The sequence below is a fragment of the Phodopus roborovskii genome, unplaced genomic scaffold, assembly GCF_943737965.1.
Source record: "Phodopus roborovskii unplaced genomic scaffold, PHOROB, whole genome shotgun sequence".
Taxonomy (NCBI): Eukaryota; Metazoa; Chordata; class Mammalia; order Rodentia; family Cricetidae; genus Phodopus; species Phodopus roborovskii.
In genome coordinates this window covers 101735-124196 of record NW_026125750.1, presented here as the reverse complement: position 1 = coordinate 124196, position 22462 = coordinate 101735, and the positions used below count along the sequence as shown (strand labels likewise).

Sequence of the window (22462 nt, the reverse complement as noted above, 5' to 3'; positions counted from 1 at the left end):
GGGACGATTTGCATAAATTTGCATAGAGGAGTGGGGTTGGCTGATTGGTTAGCCTGCATTTGCATAAGGTTACAAAATGTACTCAGCGATCTGCATTAATTTACATGGCGGATGTCTGGCTAGGGGGAAATTTTCATATATTTGCATGTCGGGCGCAGCGGATCGTCCCGATTTGCATGCATTAGCATAGCCGGTCCCTGCACACAGCAGGCGACTCCATGGATTTGCATAGCGGAATGGAGTTGGCTGCGTGGTTTGCCTGCATTTGCACAGGATAATGAAAGATTTAAGGCGATCTGCATGAATCTGCATAGCGGGTGCCTGGAACAGAGCGGGTGGTTTGCATAACTGAGCGCACGATTTTTTCACCGACGTGGTGATTTGCAGGCTTCTGCACAGAGCGCTGAAGAGAGCGGGCAATTTGCATAAACAGTGCGTGCTTTGCACGCATTTGCATATCGGGTGCCTGGATATCAAGGCGCTACAATTGCATATCGGATTGTGAAGCCGTCTGCGTGATTTGCATATTTTTGCGTGGGCCGTCTGCGTGATTTGCATATTTTTGCGTGGAGCGAAGGACTTGGCAACGAGATCCGCGGCATTTGGACGGATGACTGTATCAAGCGCACGGATCCCCAAGCTGGCTGCGGGATCTGCACGCATCTGCGCACAGCACTGAACAGGACGGACGATTTGCATAAATTTGCATGGAGCGGATGGACGATCTGCATAAACCCGCACGCCACTGTGTGCAATTTGCATACAGTTACGAAGCACAGCCCAGCTGATTTGCATAGCACAGGGGAAACCCGTCGGTTGATCTGCATGCATTTGCATATATGGTTTCAAAGCTGCGTGATTTGCATAGCGGGGACCGAATACAGTGGATGGTTTGCATATCAGAGCGCATGATTTGCATGGATTGGCATAGCAGATGATTGGGCGCAGCAGACGATTTGCATTGATTTGCATCGGATTCACAACCCTGATGTGTGATTTGCATAAATTTGCATGAAGGGAGGCACTGGCCTGGGCACTATTTGCATAAATCTGCGTGCGAGACTGCGCGATGTGCATACAGTTGCAAGTCAGAGCGCAGCTGATTTGCATGCATTTGCATAGCGTAGGACAAACCCGACAGCTGACTTGCAAAGTAGAAACCATTAGGCGATCTGCATAAATTTGCATAGCAGATGCCTGGACAAGCAGAGGTTTTGCATGAATTTTAATACCGAAGCTTTCGATTTGCATAACGGTATCGGAAGCCGGGTAACAGTGGGCGATTTGCATGTATTTGCATGCTGGGCCCTGAAATTTGCATGCATCTGCATACAGCACAGAACAGGGCGGCCGTTTTGCATAGCAGATGCCTGGACGCATTGATTTGCATATCGGAATATTTAAATAAATTTGCACACAATTAGCGAATAAAGCGCACGGTTTCTGCTTGCGAGTGTGTGATTTGCATACATTTACTGATCAGAGCAATGCTTATTTGCATAAATTTTCATAGCGGGTCCCTGGGCCCGGCGGGCGATTTGCATAACAAAGCGCAGGATTTGCATATCGGGTTTCCAAGGCCACAGGGGATCCCTGGGAAAAGTGGTTAATTGCATAACAGAAGGAAAGGACTCCAGGGACCCGCGTTAATTTGCATAGCTGAAGAGGGCGGGCGATCTGCATAAAGAGCGGGCTATAAATCTGCAGTTTCCATACAGTTACATGTCACAGCGCAGCTGATTTGCATGCATTTGCATGGCGTAGGCGAAACCCTTCAGCATTTGCTGGCAACAGCAGGCGATTTGCATGGGTTTTGAGCCCGCTCTGCCATTTGCATACATTTGCATAGACAAAGAGCACAAACTCTCATGGAGTTTGCGTTGCACATGCCTGGAGTGATCGGGCGATTTGCATAAATTTGCATAGCTGATGTGAGGGGAGCGAAGGATCCCATAAATTTGCATCTCGGTCTGATTTGCATTCATTCGCATTGCGGATCCCTTGGCCCAGAGCATAACAGAGCTAATTGTTTGCATGGATTTGCATAACGGGTTCCCAAGCCGGCTGCGCGATTTGCATAGATCACTGCACAGGGCGGACGATTTGCATAAATCTGCATGGAGGGAGGCACTGGCCTTCACAAGCTGCATGCATGTAGATGGATTAGTGAGAAAGCTCAGGGTTTGCCTAGATCTGCATGCGAGAGTTCGCGATTTGCATACGGCTACACATCAGGGAGACGGTGATTTGCATAAATCTGCATGGAGGGAGGCACCGCCTCGCGCGATCTGCATAAATCTGCATGCTAGACCCCGCGACTTGCATACAGTTACGAGTCAGAGCACAGCTGATTTGCATGCATTAGCATAGCGCTGCGTGACGCGCACGCGTCTGCACAGAGAGGAAGATTTGCATAAATTTGCACGGCAGGATGGAGCTGTGATCTGCAGTAAATTTGCATAGCGGATGTGGGGCGAGCGAAGGATTCCATGAATTTGCATATCATTTGCATTGCGGATCCCTGGGCCCAGCGCATGAATTTGCATAGCAGAGCGAACGATTTGCATGGATTTGGGTATCGGTTTCCCGAGCCAACTGTGCGATTTACATGCATTTGCATAACGGTTCACAGGGATTTGCACAGCCGACGCCTCGCCACAGCATTGGATGTGCGGGCGATCTGCATGAAGAGCGGGCTATTTGCATGCATTTGCATGGCGGGTGCCTCCACACACTGGACGATTTGCATGAATTTGCATATGGAAGCGCACGATTTGCATAGACACTGAAAAGGGCCGGCGTTTTGCATGAATTTGCATGGAGCGAAGCGCTGGGCGTGGATGGCTGAGGATCGCACACGATTTGCATAAATCTGCATCCCGGACGGCGCCATTTGCATACAGAGCCCGGCTGATTTGCATGGATTTGCATTGCAGATGCCTGGGCCAATGCGCACGTTTGCAGGAGCGAACGATTTGCATGGATTTGCATATCGGGTGAGATTTGCATGGATTTGCATATCGGGTCAGATTTGCATGGATTTGCATATCGGGTGAGAGTTGCATGGATTTGCATATCGGGTGAGATTTGCATGGATTTGCATATCGGGTGAGATTTGCATGGATTTGCATACCGGGTCAGATTTGCATGGATTTGCATGCCGGGGCCCGGAACTGCTCCGTGATTTGCATACATTTGCATGGAGCGCCGGCCCCGACAGCGATTTGCATAAACTCCCAGGCGCATTTGCATAGCGGACGCCCGGATTTGCATAAATTTGCATACGTCGCCACGATTTGCATAAGTCTGCGGTGATTTGCATATTCGCCGGCGAGGCCCCGCCCCTCGTTTGCATATCCACAGGCCCCGCCCCCCACGTCACCTGCGGCAGAGGAGCAGCAGCGCCGCCATCGCCGCCAGCCCCGCCCCCGCCGTCGCCAGGGTCACGGCCGTCGGCGTCGCGGGGCGCGCGGGGGCGGGGCAGTCTGCGGGGGAGGAGGGAGGAAGGAAGGGGCGGGGTCAGGGAGGGCGGGGCGGGAAGGGAGCCCGGAAGGGGACAGGAAGTGAGGGGGAAACGGACAGGAAGTGAGCGGGAAGAGACCAGGAAGTGAGGGGGAAGTGAGGGGGAAATGGACAGGAAGTGGACAGAAGTGAACAGGAAGTGAGCGGGAAGAGAGCAGGAAGTGAGGGGGAAGTGAGGGGGAAGTGAGAGGGAAATGGACAGGAACTGAGGGGGAAGCAGACAGGAAGTGAGGGGGAAGAGACCAGGAAATGAGGGGGAAGCTGGTGGGAAATGAGGGGAGGTGACAAGGAAGTGACAGGAAATGACAGGGAAGTGAGCAGGAAGCGGACGGGAAATGGACAGGAAGTGAGGGGGAAGTGAGGGGGAATCGGACAGGAAGTGAGGGGGAAACAGACAGGAAGTGAGCGGGAAGAGACCAGGAAATGAGCGGGAAGCGGACGGGAAATGGACAGGAAGTGAGGGGGAAGTGAGTGGGAAACGGACAGGAAGTGAGCAGGAAGTGACCCCTGGATCCGAGAGGGAAGCGGGCGGAAATCGGGCAGGAAGTGAGCGGAAACAGAGCAGGAAGTGAGCGGGAAGTGAGGGGGAAGTGAGTGGGAATTAGGCGGGAAGTGGACGGAAGTGAACAGGAAGTGAGCGGGAAGAGAGCAGGAAGTGAGGGGGAAACGGACAGGAAGTGAGCGGGAAGTGACCCCAAGATGTGAGCGGGAAGCGGGTGGGAAGTGAGCGGAAACAGAGCAGGAAGTGAGGGGGAAGTGAGTGGGAAGCGGGCGGGAAGTGGACGGGAAAATGACAGGGAAGTGAGCGGGAAGCGGGCGGGAAATGAGGGGGAAGTGAAAAGGAAGTGACAGGAAATTGACCCCTGGAAGTGAGCGGGAAGTGAACGGGAAGTGGACGGGAAATGGACAGGAAGTGAGCAGAAGCGGGCGGGAAGTCAGAGCGGGTGTGGCGCCCGCCCAGCTCACCCAACCGCGCGGCGTCGCTCCAGGCGCTGAACTCGGCGAGGTCGTCCGGCCTCGCCCTCACCCGGAAGGAGGCGGAGCCGGGGATGGGGACGCGGAAGTGGCTCTCGGAGGTCTGGGGTCGGGCGGGGCGGCGTCAGTGAACGAACGAGTGAGTGAGCGAGTGAATGAATGAATGAGTGAATGAATGAACGACTCACCCGCTCGATCTCCGGCTGCGGCTGCGAACCCTGGGCCGGGGCGGGCGGGGCGGAGTCAGCCCCGCCCGCCCCGGCCCCCGCCCCGCCCCGCCCGCCCCGGCCGGCCCCGCCCACCTTGCGGATCTCCAGCTCGAAGCGGAAGCGGCGGTGGAAGCGGCTGCGCGCGGCCCAGCGCACGAGGGCGGAGCCGCTGCCGTTGCACTCGGCGCGCAGCGAGGGCGGGGCCGGGACCTCTGCACCCGGGGCGGGGAGGGCGGGGCCGGGTGAGCGTGGATTCCCCGCGGCCCCGCCCGCCCGACCCCGCCCGCCCGGCCCCGCCCCCCGGCCTCACCCGCCGCCTGCAGGTCCACGGCGGCGTCGCTGCAGCTCACGGCGCCGCGCGCGCTGCTCCCGGTCACCGTCACCGCCGCCACGACCGGAAGCCCCGCCCCTTCCGCCCCCGGCCCCGCCCCTTCCTCCGCGTCCACCGTGCAGCCCAGCCGGGCGCCGCCCGCGTCCGTCACGTCGTAGCCGCGGCACTCGCGGTCGCGGTCGCTGCCCAGCCTGCGGGGGGGGGGGGGGGGGACCCCGGAAGCGGAAGCGGAAGTGAGAACCGGAAGTGGACCCGGAAGTGGACCCGGAAGCGCCCCGCCCGGCACTCACGCCGCGTCCCGCCAGAACATCCGGTACTGCACGTCGTCCGGCGCGCCCGGGCCGCGCCCCCAGCGGCAGCTCAGGCGGCTCACGCGGTGCAGCCAGCAGCGCAGGTCCGCGGCGGCGGCGGCGCGGTTGGGGTCTGGGCGGGGTCGGGCGGGGTCACGCGGGGGTCACACGGGGTCACACGCTCCGCCCCGCCCCGCCCAGGCCCGGCCGCACGCACCGCTCGCGGGGAAGAGAACCCAGGCGGCCCCGCCCCGGCCCGGGGCGAAGACGGTGAGGTTGGTCACGTGGCAGCGCGAGAGCGACGGGAACACGCAGTGCTGGCGCCCGGGCTCCGCCTGCGGGGTGGGGTGGGCGGGGTCGGGGAAGGTCGGGTGGGCGGGGTCGGGTGAGCGTGGTCGGGTGGGGTCGGGGTGGGCGGGGTCAGGTGGGCGTGGTCGGGGTGGGCGTGGCCGGGTGGGCGGGGTCGGGGTGGTCGGGGTGGGCGTGGCCGGGTGGGCGGGGTCGGGGTGGTCGGGGTGGGCGTGGTCGGGTGGGCGTGGCCTCCCCGCCCCTCAGGCCCCGCCCCCTGCTCACCCACACCGGGCTCCGCCCATCCTTCGCGCACGCGGCCCGGGGGCCCGGGCGGGGCCGCTCCCAGCTCAGGCGGCGCAGGGCGGGGTCCACGCGGAGGTTCCGGAAGGGCGGGGCCGGCGGGGTGGGCGGGGCCGGCGGGGGTGACGTCATCGCGCGCAGAGGCGGCGGCGGCAGCAGCAGGAGGAGGAGGAGGAGGGCGGCGGCCATGGCGGGAGGGCGTGGCCTGGGCGCGGTGGGCGTGGCCTGGGCGGGTGGGCGGGGCCTGGGCGGTGGGCGGGGCCTGGGCGGGTGGGCGGGGCCTGGGCGGTGGGCGTGGCCGGGTCCGTCCGTCGCCGCCGGGGTCCTCAGGGCGAATGCGCGCGCGGCCGCCGGCGCCGCCGGGTTTATAGCGGGCGCCGGGCCGGAAGCCGGAAGGGAGCCGGGCGCCGGGACTACGACTCCCAGCGTGCCCCGCGGCCGCTTCCTGTTTTCACGGAAGGAACTTCCGGGTTTGGGCTCCCAGCGCCCGGGACTGCGTTTCCCATGATGCTCGGCGTTCGCTTCCTGTTTCGCTGCCGGTGACTTCCGGTTTCGGACTGCGTTTCCCAGCATGCTCTGCGGCCGCTTCCTGCTTTTCTACCCTGGGACTATCGGTGGTGGAGTCTGCGTTCGACGGACTACATTTCCCAGCACGCTCGGCGTTCACTTCCTGTTTCCCTGCGAGGGACTTCCGGTTTTGGCCTCTAAAGGCTGAGGACTACATTTCCCAGAATGCTCTGTGGCTGCTTCCTGTTTCCCGGCTAAAGACTTCCCGTTTTGGCCTCTGACAGCCTGGGACTACGTCTCCCAGCAGGCTCTGCGGTCACTTCCTGTATTCACGAAAGGAACTTCCGGGTTTGTACTCTGCGTTCCCTGGACTACATTTCCCATGATGCCCGGCGTTCGCTTCCGGTTTCGCTGCCAGGGACTTCCGGTTTCGGGCTCTGACAGCCGTGGACTACGTCTCCCAGCAGGCTGTGCGGCCGCTTCCTGTCTTTCACGAAGGGGACTTCCGGGTGCGGACAAATCAGCCCCAGGACTACGTTTCCCAGCGACCCCTGGGCCACTTCCTGCGGTCCCGCCCCGGGACTTCCGGGTTCTGGAGCCGCGCGTTGTTGTTGTTGTTGTTGTTATTATTATTATTATTATTATTATTTTGTAAAAGTCTCTCGTCTTCCGTTTGTTTTTTTCCCCTCAGTTTCTCTGGGCTGGGGTTTCCCGTGCGGCCCCTGCGGCCCCGGCGGCGGGGATCGCGGTGCGAGATTCCCGGGGGGCGCGGTGTCCGTGGAGGAATGAATGAATGAATGAGTGAATGAATGAATGAAGGGACGGACGGATCAATGAATCGGTGAATTAATGACTCGGGCACCGAGGGGAATCGTTGCATCAGCGACTGGGTGAATTAGTGAAGTCGTGAGTGCGCGAATGGCGCGATTGGTGATGAGTGAATGAATGAGTGACTGAACGAGTGAATGAGTGAGTGACTGAACGAGTGAATGAGTGTGTGAGTGAATGAGTGAGTGAGTGAATGAGTGAGTGAGTGAATGAGTGAATGAGTGAATGGGTGAATGAGTGAGTGAATGAGTGAATGGGTGACTGAATGAGTGAATGAGTGAATGAGTGAATGGGTGAATGAGTGAATGAGTGAATGGGTGAATGAGTGAATGAGTGAATGGGTGAATGAGTGAGTGAGTGAATGAGTGAGTGAATGAGTGAATGAGTGAATGGGTGAATGAGTGAATGAGTGAATGGGTGAATGAGTGAGTGAGTGAGTGAATGAGTGAATGAACGATTGAATGAGTGAATGAACGATTGAATGAGTGAATGGGTGAGTGAATGAATGAGTGAGTGAGTGAGTGAATGAGTGAGTGAGTCATCAGTGAGTTTGTGAAGCAATGAATTGTTGAGGCCATGAGTGAAGTAGTGATTCGCTGAGTGAATTAGTGAATGGATGAATTAGCGAGCGAACGAGTGCGATTGTGAGTGAATGAGTGAGTCTGAACGAGTGCGTCGGGGGGGTGGGTGAATGAATGAATGAGTCCGTGAATCACTGATGCAGACGGGACTGGAGAAGAACTGCGGTGAACGAATGAATGTGAGCGCGAGTTGAGTGAATGAATGAGTGAGCGAGTGAACGAACGAGTGCGTGAGTGAATGAATGAATGAGGGGATGGGTGAGCGTGAATGAACGATTGAAGGAACGAGTGAGTGAGTGCAGGAACGAATGAAGGAGTGAACGAATGAAGGCGCGAATGAATGAAGGAGTGAGTGAATGAATGAGCGGGTGAATGAGTGAATTGGAGGGTGAACGAATGAAGGAACGAATGAAGGAACGAATGAATGAATGCATGAACGAATGAATGAAGAAACGAATGAAGGAACGACTGAATGAAGGAACGAATGAATGAATGCATGAATGAATGAAGGAACGAATGAATACATGAACGAATGAAGGAACGAATGAATGAAGGAACGAATGAATGAATGCAGGAATGAATGAAGGAATGACTGAATGAATGCATGAAGGAATGACTGAATGGAGAAACGAATGAAGGAACGACTGAATGAGGGAGCGGATGAATGAAGGAACGAATGAATGAAGGAATGAATGAATGAAGGAATGAATGAATGAATGCATGAACGAATGAATGAAGGAACGAATGAATGAAGGAACGAATGAATGAAGGAACGAATGAAGGAACGAATGCATGAACGAATGAGAAAGTGCCTGCTGGGAGATGTACTTCTGGGCCACCCCATACCGAACCCGGAAGTGAGTGCTGGGCACGCTGGGAGATGTAGTTCTAGGCAAGCCCGAACAGAACCCGGAAGTGAGTGCTGGGCACGCTGGGAGATGTAGTTCTAGGCAAGCCCGAACAGAACCCGGAAGTGAGTGCTGGGCATGCTGGGAGATGTAGTTTCCACACTCCACACTCCACACTCTACACTCTACACTCTACACTCCACACTCTACACTCTACACTCTACACTCTACACTCTACACTCTACACTCTACACTCTACACTCCACACTCTACACTCTACACTCTACACATCTACCTACACTCTACACACTCTACACTCCACACTCTACACTCCACACTCTACACTCTACACTCTACACTCTACACTCTACACTCTACACTCTACACTCTACACTCTACACTCTACACTCCACACTCTACACTCTACACTCTACACTCTACACTCTACACTCTACACTCTACACTCTACACTCTACACTCTACACTCTACACTCTACACTCTACACTCTACACTCTACACTCCACACTCTACACTCTACACTCTACACTCTACACTCTACACTCTACACTCTACACTCTACACTCTACACTCTACACTCTACACTCCACACTCCACACCTACACTCTACACTCTACACTCCCACACTCCACACTCTACACTCTCACACTCTCTACACTCCACACTCTACACTCTACACTCTACACACTCTACACTCTCTACACTCTACACTCCACACACTCTACACTCTACACTCTACACTCCACACTCTACACTCTACACTCTCTACACTCTACACTCTACACTCTACACTCTACACTCTACACTCTACACTCTCTACACTCTACACTCTACACTCTACACTCTACACTCTCACTCTACACTCTACACTCCTACACTCTACACTCTCTACACTCTACACTCTACACTCTACACTCTACACTCTACACTCTACCTACACTCTCTACACTCTACACTCTACACTCTACACTCTACACTCTACACTCTACACTCTACTACACTCTACACTCTACACTCCACTCTCTACACTCTACACTCTACACTCTACACTCCACACTCTACACTCTACACTCTACACTCTACACTCTACACTCTACACTCTACACTCTACACTCCACACTCCACACTCTACACTCCACACTCCACACTACACTCTACACTCTACACTCCACACCTCCACTCCACACTCTCCACACTCCACACTCTACACTCTACACTCTACCTCTACACTCTACACTCTACACTCTACACTCTACACTCTACACTCTACACTCTACACTCTACACTCTACACTCTCTACACTCTACACTCTACACTCTACACTCTACACTCTACACTCTACTCTACACTCTCTACACTCTACACTCTACACTCTACACTCTACACTCTACACTCTACACTCTACACTCACTCTACACTCTACACTCTACACTCTACACTCACTCTACACTCTACACTCTACACTCTACACTCTACACTCTACACTCTACACTCTACACTCTACACTCTACACTCTACACTCTCACCTCCACCTCTACACTCTACCCTACACCCACTCTACACTCTACACTCACACTCTACACTCTACACTCCTCCACTACACTCCACTCTACACTCTACACTCTACACTCTACACTCCACACTCTACACTCTCTACACTCTACACTCTACACTCTACACTCTACTCTACACTCTACACTCACACTCTACACTCTACACTCTACACTCTACACTCTACACTCTACACTCTACACTCTACACTCTACACTCCACACTCTACACTCCACACTCTACACTCTACACTCTACACTCTACACTCTACACTCTACACTCTACACTCCACACTCCACACTACTCTACACTCTACTCTACACTCTACACTCTACACTCACACTCTCTACACTCTACACTCTACACTCTACACTCTACACTCTACACTCTACACTCTCACTCCACACTCTACACTCTACACTCTACACTCTACACTCTACACTCCACTCTACACTCCACACTCTACACTCTACACTCTACACTCTACACTCTACACTCTACACTCTACACTCCACACTCTACACTCTACACTCTACACTCCACACTCTACACTCTACACTCCACACTCCACACTCTACACTCTACACTCTACACTCCACACTCCACACTCTACACTCTACACTCTACACTCTACACTCCACACTCTACACTCCACACTCCACACTCTACACTCTACACTCTACACTCTACACTCTACACTCTACACTCTACACTCTACACTCTACACTCTACACTCTACACTCTACACTCTACACTCTACACTCTACACTCTACACTCCAAAAGAGGGGATTTAATTATTTTTTCAGAAGAAGATATTTAATTATTGTTCCACAAGAGTAGATTTAATAATTGTTCCAGAAATGGAGATTAAATTATTATTCCTGAAGAAAAGATTAAAAAATTGTTCTAGAAGAGGAGGTTTAATTATTTTTCCGGAAGAGGAGATTTAATTATTTTTCCGAAAGAGGAGATTTTATTATTGTTCCTGAAGAGATTTAATTATTGTTCTGGAAGAAGAGACTTCATTATTGTTATGGAAGAGGAGATTTATTTATTGTTCCGGAAGAAGAGATTTAATTATTGTTCCTGTAGAGGAGATTTATTTATTGCTCCAGAATGGCAGATTTAATTATTGTTCCGGAACAGGAGACTTAATTATTGTTCAGGAAGACGAGATTGAATTCTTGTTCCACAATTGGAGAATTAATTATTTTTCCGGAAGAAGAGATTTAATTATTGTTCCCGAAGAGGAGATTTAATTATTTTTCCGGGTGAGGATACTTAATTATTGCTCCAGAAGAAGAGATTTAATTACTGTTCCACAAGAGGAGATTTAATTATTTTTCCAGAAGAGGAGATTTAATTATTGTTTCGGAAGAGGAGATTTAATTGTTTTTCCAGAAGAGGAGATTTGATTATTGTTCTAGAAGAGAAGATTTGATTGTTGTTCCAGAAGAGGAGATATAATTATTGTTCCAGAAGTGGAGATTTAATTATTGATCTTGAAGTGGAGATTTAATTTTAGATCTTGAAGAGGATATTTAATTATTGTTCCAGATAAGGAGATTTGATTACTGTTCCGGAAGAGGAGATTTAATTATTGCTCTGGAAGAGGAGATTGAATTCTTGTTTCACAATTGGAGAATTAATTATTTTTCCGGAAGAAGAGAATTAATTATTGTTCTCTGAAGCTGAGATTTAATTATTGTTCCTGAAGAGGTGATTTAATTATTTTTCCAGGAGAGGATACTTAATTATTGCTCCAGAAGAGGAGATTTCATTATTGATCCAGATTAGGAGATTGAATTATTGTTCCAGAAGTGGATATTTAATTATTGTTCCTGAATAAATGATTTAATTATTGTTCTGAAAGAGGAGATTTAATTATTGTTTCAGAAAAAAAGATTTAAGTATTTTTCCAGAAGAGATTTAATTATTTTTCCAGAAGAGGAGATTTAATTATTTTTCTAGAAGAGGAGATTTAATTATTTTTCCGGAAGAGAAGATTTATTTATTGTTCCAGAAGAGGAGATTTAATTATTTTTCTGAAATAGGAGATTTTATTATTGTTCCTGAAGAGATTTAATTATTGTTCTGGAAGAAGAAACTTAATTATTGTTATGGAAGAGGAGATTTATTTATTGTTCCAGAAGAGGAGATTTAATTATTGTTCCAGAAAAGCAGATTTAATTATTGTTTCAGAAGAGGAGATTTAATTGTTTTTCCAGATGAGGAGATTTGATTATTATTCCGGAAGAGGAGATTTAATTATTGCTCTGGAAGAGGAGATTGAATTCTTGTTCCACAATTGGAGAATTAATTATTTTTCCGGAAGAAGAGAATTAATTATTGTTCCCTGAAGCTGAGAATTAAATAGTGTTCCTGAAGAGGTGATTTAATTATTGATCCAGATTAGGAGATTTAATTATTGTTCCAGTAGAGGAGATTTAATTATTGATCCCGAAGAGGAGATTTAATTATTTTTGCAGAAGAGCAGATTTGATTGTTGTTCCGGAAGAGGAGATTTATTTATTGTTCCTGAAGAAGAGATTTAATTATTGTTCCAGAAGAGTAGATTTTATTATTGTTCAGGAAGAGGAGATGTAATTTTTATTCCGAACGAGAAGATGTAATTATTGTTCCAGAAGAGGAGATTTAATTGTTTTTCCAGAAGAGGAGATTTAATTATTGATCTTGAAGTGGAGATTTAATTTTAGATCTTGAAGAGGAGATTTAATTATTGTTCCAGAAGAAGAGGAGATGTAATTATTGCTCTGGAAGAGGAGATTGAATTCTTTTTCCACATTGGAGAATTAATTATTTTTCCGGAAGAGGGGATTTAATTATTGTTCATGAAGAGGAGATTTAATTATTATTCTGGAAGAGGAGATTTATTTATTGTTCAGGAAGAGGAGATTTAATTATTAATCCAGAAGAGGAGATGTAATTATTGTTCCGGAAGAGGAGATTTAATTATTGTTCCGGAAGTAGAGACTTAATTATTGTTCCAGAAGAGGAGATTTAATTATTGTTCCGGAAGAGGAGATTAAATTATTGTTCATGAAGAGGAGATTTAATTATTATTCCTGAAGAGGAGATGTAATTATTGTTCCGGAAGAGGAGATTTAATTATTGTTCCAGAAGAATATATTTAATTATTGTTCCGAAAGAGGAGATTAAATTATTGTTCCAAAGGAGTAGATTTAATTATCATTACACAAGAGGACATTTAATTATTTTTCCACTACAGATATTTAATTATTTTTCCAGTAGAGGAGATTTAATTATTTTTCCATAAGAGCATATTTGATTATTCCGGAAGAGGAGATATAATTATTGTTCCGGTAGTGGAGATTTAATTATTGTTCCAGAAGAAGAGGAGATTTAATTATTGATCTGGAAGTGGAGATTTAATTTTAGATCTTGAAGAGGATATTTAATTATTGTTCCAGAAGAAGAGGAGATGTAATTATTGTTCCAGATAAGGAGATTTGATTTTTGTCCCGGAAGAGGAGATTGAATTCTTGTTCCACAATAGGAGAATTAATTATTTTTCTGGAAGAAGAGAATTAATTATTGATCCTGAAGCTGAGATTAATTATTGTTCCAGAAGAGGAGATTTAACTATTGTTACTGAAGAGATTTAATTATTGTTCCGGAAAAGAGACTTAATTATTATTCTGGAAGAGGAGATTTATTTATTGTTCTGGAAGAGGAGATATAATTATTATTCTGGAAGAGGAGATTAATTTATTGTTCCAGAAGCCGAGATTTAATTATTGTTCCAGAAGAATATATTTTATTATTGTTCAAGAAGAGGAGATTGAATTATTGTTCCAAAAGAGTAGATTTAATTATCATTACACAAGAGGAGATTTAATTATTTCTCCGAAAGAGGAGGTTTTATTATTGCTCCAGAATGGCAGATTTAATTATTGTTCCAGAAGAGGAGATTTAATTATTGTCCCAGAAGAGGAGATTTAATTATTATTCCAGAAGAGGAGATGTAATTAATGTTCCGGAAGAGGAGATTTAATTATTGTTCCGGAAGAGGAGATTTAATTATTAATCCAGAAGAGGAGATGTAATTATTGTTCCAGAAGAGGAGATTAAATTATTGTTCCAAAAGAGTAGATTTAATTATCATTACACAAGAGGAGATTTAATTATTGTTCTAGAAGATGAGATTTAATTACTGTTCCAGAAGAGATGATTTAATTATTGTTCCAGAAGAGGACATTTAATTATTGTTCCACTACAGAGATTTAATTATTTTTCCAGAAGAGCAGATTTGATTGTTGTTCCGGAAGAGGGGATTTAATTATTGTTCCGGAAGAAGAGAATTAATTATTGTTCCCTGAAGCTGAGATTTAATTATTGTTCCTGAAGAGGTGATTTAATTATTTTTCCGGGAGAGGATACTTAATTATTGCTCCAGAAGAGATATAATTATTGTTCCAGAGAAGAGATTTCATTATTGTTCCGAGATCAGAGATTTAATTATTGTTCCGGAAGATGAGATTTGATTATTGATCCAGATTAGGAGATTTGATTATTGTTCCACAAGAGGAGATTTAATTATTATTCCAGAAGAGGAGATGTAATTATTGTTCCAGAAAAGCAGATTTAATTATTGTTTCAGAAGAGGAGATTTAATTGTTTTTCCGGAAGAGGAGACTTAATTTTTGTTCCAGAAGATGAGATTTAATTATTGTTCCTGAATAGATGATTTAATTATTGTTCTGAAAGAGGAGATTTAATTATTGTTCCAGAAAAAGAGATTTAAGTATTTTTCCAGAAGAGATTTAATTATTTTTTCAGAAGAGGAGATTTAATTATTGTTCCCGAAGAAGAGATTTAATTATTGTTCCAGAAGAGGACATTTAATTATCGTTCCACTACAGAGATTTAATTATTTTTCCAGAAGAGGAGATTTAATTATTGTTCCAGAAGAAGAGATTAAATTATTGTTCTAGAAAAGCAGATTTAATTATTGTTTCGGAAGAGAAGATTTGGTTGTTGTTCCAGAAGAGGAGATTTAATTATTGGTCCAAAATGGTAGATTTAATTATTGTTCAAGTAGAGGAGACTTAATTATTGTTCTGAAAGAGGAGATGTAATTATTGTTCAGGAAGAGGAGATTTAATTATTGTTCAGGAAGTGTAGATTTAATTATTTTTCCATAAGAAAAGAATTAACTAGTTTTCCAGAAGAGCAGATTTAATTATTGTTCCAGAAAAGGAGATTTAATTATTATTCCGGAAGAAGAGATTTAATTATTTTTCCAGAAGCGTAGATTTAGTTATTGTTCCAAAGAGAAGATTTGATTGTTGTTCCAGAGGATGAGATTTAATTATTGTTCCACAAGAGTAGATTTAATAATTGTTCCAGAAATGGAGATTAAATTATTATTCCTGAAGAAAAGATTTAAACAATTGTTCTAGAAGAGTAGCTTTAATTATTGTTCCGGAAGAGGAGATTTGATTATTGTTCCAGAAGAAGAGATTTAATTATTGTTCCAGCACAGGAAATTTAATTATTTTTACGGAAGAGATTTAATTATTGTTCCTGAAGAGGAGATTTAATTATTTTTCTGAAAGAGGAGATTTTAGTATTGTTCCTGAAGAGATTTAATTATTGTTCTGGAAGAAGAGACTTAATTATTGTTATGGAAGAAGAGATTTATTTATTGTTCCGGAAGAAGAGATTTAATTATTGTTCCAGAAGAGGAGATTTTATTGTTGTTCAGGAAGAGGAGATGTAATTTTTATTCCGAACGAGGAGATTTAATTATTGTTCCAGAAGAGGTGATTTAATTATTGTTCCGGAAGATGTGATTTAATTATTGTTCTAGAAGTGAATATTTAATTATTGTTCCAGAAGAGAAGATTTAATTATTTTTCTAGAAGAGGAGATTTAATTATTTTTCCTGAAGAGGAGATTTAGTTATTGTTCCAAAGAGAAGATTTGATTGTTGTTCCGGAACAGGAGATGTAATTATTGTTCCGGAAGAGCAGATTTAATTCTTGTTCTGGAAGAAGAGAACTAATTATTTTTCCAGAAGAGGAGATTTAATTATTTTTCCAGAAGAAGAAGAGATGTAATAATTGTTCCAGAGAAGGAGATTTAATTATCGGAGAATTAATTGTTAAATATTACATAGGTAAAAGATCTTACGAAATTCTTGACAATAAGGTCTCCTCATTATCTTTTCTCGGATATTCAAAAGCTACTGTAAGAAGCAAAAGCATTAACTGACTGGTTTCATACAAAAATTTTTCTCATGCATAAATTTAAAATGTTGTCATACTATGTCTATATAGTTTCTCTGCACTATGGTAACTGTCTCATGATTTTGGAGACTACTCATACATGGAAAGGCTCACAGCAGGGGTTTCCCTCCAGTGTGTGTCCTTTTACGCCTCTGCAGATAACTGGCGAGTGCAAAGCCTTCATCACACTCACTGCAATCACAGGATCTCTCCCCAGCATGTGCATTTTCATGCTGTGTCAGGTGACTTGGGCATGAACGGGCTGCACCACGCTGATTACGTTCACGGGGTTTCTCTCCGGTATCAGTTCTTTCACACACACTCGGCAACAAAGACATAAAAACTCGGAGCAGCCACCTGAATCTCACTGGATCCCAATGTTTTTAGGTTAAAAATCAACAACACAAATTGCAGAAAACCTACAAACTCATGAAAGTTGAACAGTGCTCAGTTACGCGACCCGTTTTATGGAAAGATATCACTTAGCAAAACTAACGCGAGGACAGATCAGGGACTGATTAGACTTACGCTACCCAGAGAAATAGAATCGGTGGTCAAAAGTCTCCCAACCTGAAAAGGACGGGGCAGAATTCCACGAGAGATTTAAGGAAGACATGAAGCGCTCCGTACAACAGGAGCGGAAGGGTGACCGCCACGCTCATCGGATGAAGCTACCATCACCCTGGAATCCGAACCACATGAAGAGAACCACAGGGTGACCCCCCCGTCACGCACATTGGTGTGAAATACGCAATAAAACACAGGCAAATGAAATCCAAGAACACATCGGAAAAATCACCCGCCGTGACCAGGGAGGCTCCATCGCGGAGATGCAGGGATGCTCCGACATGAGAAAACGCATCCGTGTAATCCCCCACACGAGCACACCGAACCGGCAAAACCCACACGAGAGATGCCGGAAAAAAACCTCTGGCACAATGCAGCACGCTTTCATGATAAAGGTCGGAGAGGTCAAGGTCGACACACAGCAAACGCGGTCCACGGCCAATCAGCAGCCGGCATCAAACCACGCGGAGAGAGACCCGATGCCATCGCTCCGAGGTCGGACGCAGGACGAGGCTGCCCACTCCACCCAAGGAGGAGTCGAGGAAGAGGGAGGAGGAGAGTCCATGTGCAGAGACTGAGAGAGCAGAGCTCCAGGCCGTCTCTCTCCGGTAAGATGAGACCACGTGGAAACACTTAGATTAATAGACACGGGTTGATATTTAAGAGCCAGCCGGGAAGCAATGCTAGCAACAGCATTTCATCCAGTGCAGCATCTCTGTGTGTTATTTGGGGGCTGGCGACCGCCGGGCGTCTCCGTCGTTGCTCACAGTTGTTGTGTGAGTCACCTGCTCACTCGAGTAATATTTCCTTCTCCAGGCTCTGATGCAGTCGAAGGCTCGGCATTTATAGCTGAGAATTCTCCTTGTTGCCGGAAACGCACTAAAGAGCCGAAAAGTGTACAAAGTCGAAAGACATCGAAAGATCACTCGGGTCTGATAAAGCAGAGTATTGGGATGGAGAGTGAATTGGACACAATCTCCTCGACTCCCCGAGATAGCAGAGATGTGGAACATTTTCTCTGAATCCGTCAGTAAACACATTTCTGATGGATTTATCACCTGTATGCGGATTTACTTGTCTATATTTTTTCTGATATCAATCGTAACATTCACGTTTTCCTTCTTTTCCTTTTACCGTTACACAAAAAATGTGATATTTTGTTTGGTTCTAACAAATAAACTTCGCTCGGAGTCAGAGGGCGGAGACAGTCGCCGGTTAACCGGGGAGGTCTGCGGTTCCGTGCAGACAGGCGGGAAGAGATGTGGTTGGTTGCTCAGAGAGAGGAAGCGATAAGGCAGGAGGAAACCGGAACTCGCTGTCTTTTCGGCTGGGAAGTCAAGGAGGTGCGGTGCGACTCTGGATTCTCCTCCGTCTTTCTCATTTCGTATCATTTATTCCTATATTTGACTCCACGGTTTTTTGTTATGAAAACCTGTTAGAAACCCAGCTACCCAGCTTCTCTGCGTTCCGGCTACGGTGGCTCTGTCTGGGGGTGTTTGGGAGACTCCTACTGTCGGCGGCGTTGTGACGCCCCCGACTTTTCTGCCCGTTCTTGGTTTCCTTGTCCTCCTATTGGGCTCCCTCGGTCACTGCTCACCTGAGGGTTTGTGCCCAGCACTGTTACCCCTTGTTTTGCTGTGTTCGGTTGATGTCATCTCCGCGAGGCCTACTGTTTTCTGAAACCAAATTACCCCTGACTTCTCCATGGAAACCCTCAAGGCCAGAAGGTCCGGGGCAGATGTTCCCCAAATACTAAGAGTCCGTGGACGCCAGCCCAGGCTCCTGTACCCAGCAAGAATTCCAACCATGGTAGATGGAGAAAACCAGATATTTAATGATTAACCCAGATTTTCACAAATCGCATCTACAAATCCAGCCCTAAAGAAAGTTCTGGAAGTAAAACTCCAACGCAAGGAAGTTAACTACCCTCAAAACAAAGAGAAAAACGATAATCCCGCTTTACCAGAACCCAAAGGATAAAGCAGGGCAAATATATACCAACACCGACAACAAATTTAAATCAGACAATAACTAAAAAATCAATGGTCCTTATTTTCCCTCAACATTAATCACCTATAAAAGACACAGGCGGACAGAATGGATACGAAGACAGAATCCATCCTTCTGCTGCATACAGGAAACACATCTCAGCTCCAAAGATAGACATTACCTCAGGGTAAAGGGTTGGGAAAAGATTTTCCAATCAAATGGAAATAAGAAGCAAGCAGGCGTAGCTATCCTAATATCTAACAAGCTAGACTTCAAACCAAAACTAGTCAAAAGAGATGAAGACGGTCATTTCATATTCATCTCAGGAGAAATCCATCAACACAAAGTCTCAATTCTGAACATCTATGCCCCTAATACAAAGTCACCCACATTCGTAAAAGAAACACTACTAAAACTCAAAGCTCATATAAAACCTCACACACTTATAGTGGGAGACTTCAATACACCACTCTCAACACTACACAGGACGACCACTGAAATCATCCTTTAATTAACAGAATTCAATGTAAGCTTTATGTTTTAATTAACATGAATGATGTTTGGAGATTTTCCTGATCTAATCAACCCATAGCCAGTATATTAAGGAAAAAAAAAATAATAACGGTTGAAACAGTATGGTGCTATTGCCAAAAAAAAAAAAAAAAAAAAAAAAGGTGTGGGGGAGGATGTAGACTAGCCAGACTGACATCGGGTTTTCAGCAGTCAGGCATGGTGTTACACAGCTAGCACTGGAGAAACTGAGGTAGAAGCATAGCAAATCGTAGACCAGCCACGGTTATCTAGCGACATCCTACTTAAAAATGAAAATCCTAGCATCACTTATTTGTAGCAGAAAGTATTAGCTCTGTTCTCCCAGAGGGACAGGCAAGCAATTGATCAACCTCTCCAGAAGGAGGAGATTTAATTACTGTTCCAGAAGAAGAGATTTAATTATGGTTCTATAATAGGATATTTAATTATTGTTCCAGATGAGGAGATTTAATTATTGGTCCAAAATGGTAGATTTAATTATTGTTCAAGTAGAGGAGACTTAATTATTGTTCAAGTAGAGGAGACTTAATTATTGTTCCGGAAGTGTAGATTTAATTATTTTTCCATAAGAAAAGAATTAACTATTTTTCCAGAAGAGCAGATTTAATTATTGTTCCAGAAAAGGAGATTTAATTATTATTCCGGAAGAAGAGATTTAATTATTGTTCCAGAAGAGATTTAATTATTTTTCCAGAAGCTTAGATTTAGTTATTGTTCCAAAGAGAAGATATGATTGTTGTTCCAGAGGATGAGATTTAATTATTGTTCCAAAGTAGGATATTTAATTATTGTTCCAGAATAGATGATTTAATTATTATTCCAGAAGAGGACATTTAATTATTGTTCCACATCAGGAGATTTAATCATTATTCCAGAAAAAGAGATTTAAGTATTTTTCCAGAAGAGGAGATTTAATTATTGTTCCACAAGAGTAGATTTAATAATTGTTCCAGAAATGGAGATTAAATTATTATTCCTGAAGAAAAGATTTAAAAAATTGTTCTAGCAGAGGAGGTTTAATTATTACTCCAGAAGATTAGCTTTAATTATTGTTCCGGAAGAGGAGATTTGATTATTGTTCCGGAAGAGGAGATTTAATTATTGTTCCAGAAGAAGAGATTTAATTATTGTTCCAGCACAGGAAATTTAATTATTTTTACGGAAGAAGAGATTTAATTATTGTTCTGGAATAGGAGATTTAAATATTGTTCCAGAAGTGGAGATTTAATTATTGTCCCGGAAGAGGAGATTTAATTATTGTTCCGAAAGCGGAGATTTTATTATTGTTCCTGAAGAGATTTAATTATTGTTCTGGAAGAAGAGACTTAATTATTGTTATGGAAGAGGAGATTTATTTATTTTTCCGGAAGAAGAGATTTAATTATTTTTCCAGAAGAGGAGATTTAATTGTTTTTATAGAAGAGTAGATTTAATTATTGTTCCTGAAGAGATTTAATTATTGTTCTGGAAGAATAGACTTAATTATTGTTCCAGAAGAGGAGATTTAATTATTGTTCCGGAAGAGGAGATTTAATTATTGTTCCGGAAGAAGAGATTTAATTATTGTTCCTGAAGGGTAGGTTTAATTATTGTTCCGGAAGACGACATTTAATTATTGTTCCGGAAGATATTTAATTATTTTTCCAGAAGAGTAGATTTAGTTATTGTTCCAAAGAGAAGATTTGATTGTTGTTCCTGAGGATGAGATTTAATTATTGTTACGGAAAAAGAGATTTAATTATTTTTCCAGAAGAGGAGATTTAATTATTGTTCCGGGAGAAGAGATTTAATTATTGTTCCTGTAGAGGAGATTTAATTATTGCTCCAGAATGGCAGATTTAATTATTGTTCCGGAAGAGGAGATTTAATTATTGCTCCAAAATGGCAGATTTAATTATTGTTCCGGAAGAGATGATTTAATTATTGTTCCAGAAGAGGACATTTAATTATCGTTCCACTACAGAGATTTAATTATTTTTCCAGAAGAGGAGATTTAATTATTGTTCCAGAAGAAGAGATTAAATTATTGTTCCAGAAAAGCAGATTTAATTATTGTTTCGGAAGAGAAGATTTGGTTGTTGTTCCAGAAGAGGAGATTTAATTATTGTTCCAGAAGAAGAGGAGGTGTAATTATTGCTCTGGAAGAGGAGATTGAATTGTTGTTCCACAATTGGAGAATTAATTATTTTTCCGGAAGAAGAGAATTAATTAATGTTCCCTGAAGCTGAGATTTAATTATTGTTCCTGAAGAGGTTATTTAATTATTTTTCCGGGAGAGGATACTTAATTATTGCTCCAGAAGAGATTTAATTATTGCTCCAGAAAAGGAGATTTAATTATTGTTCTGAGATCAGAGATTTAATTATTGTTCCGTAAGAGGAGATTTAAATATTGTTCCAGAAGTGGATATTTAATTATTGTTCCATAATAGGATATTTAATTATTTTTCCAGAAGAGGAGATTTAATTTTTGTTCCAGAAGATGAGATTAAATTATTGTTCCTGTATAGATGATTTAATTATTGTTCTGAAAGAGGAGATTTAATTATTGTTCCAGAAAAAGTGATTTAAGTATTTTTCCAGAAGAGATTTAATTATTTTTTCAGAAGAGGAGATTTAATTATTATTCCGGAAGAGGAGATTTAATTATTTTTCCGAAAGTGGAGATTTTATTATTGTTCCTGAAGAGATTTAATTATTGTTCTGGAAGAAGAGACTTAATTATTGTTATGGAAGAGGAGATTTATTTATTTTTCCGGAAGAAGAGATTTAATTATTGTTCAGGAAGAGGAGATTTAATTGTTTTTTTAGAAGAGTAGATTTAATTATT

General features: G+C 44.7%; 1 protein-coding gene across 1 annotated transcript; it reads right to left on the bottom strand.

Annotated features, from left to right (window-relative positions):
- Positions 1-3378: 3378 nt before the first annotated feature.
- On the bottom strand, positions 3379-6153 carry LOC127217573 (interleukin-3 receptor subunit alpha). The gene is made up of 8 exons (XM_051178565.1): positions 5901-6153; positions 5545-5662; positions 5328-5460; positions 5017-5228; positions 4800-4918; positions 4686-4715; positions 4489-4600; positions 3379-3485 (listed from the first exon to the last, which is right to left on the bottom strand). Exons 1-8 carry the CDS (start codon positions 6105-6107, stop codon positions 3379-3381), a joined length of 1038 nt encoding a protein of 345 aa, XP_051034522.1. The 5' UTR covers positions 6108-6153.
- Between the last annotated feature and the right edge of the window lie 16309 nt (positions 6154-22462).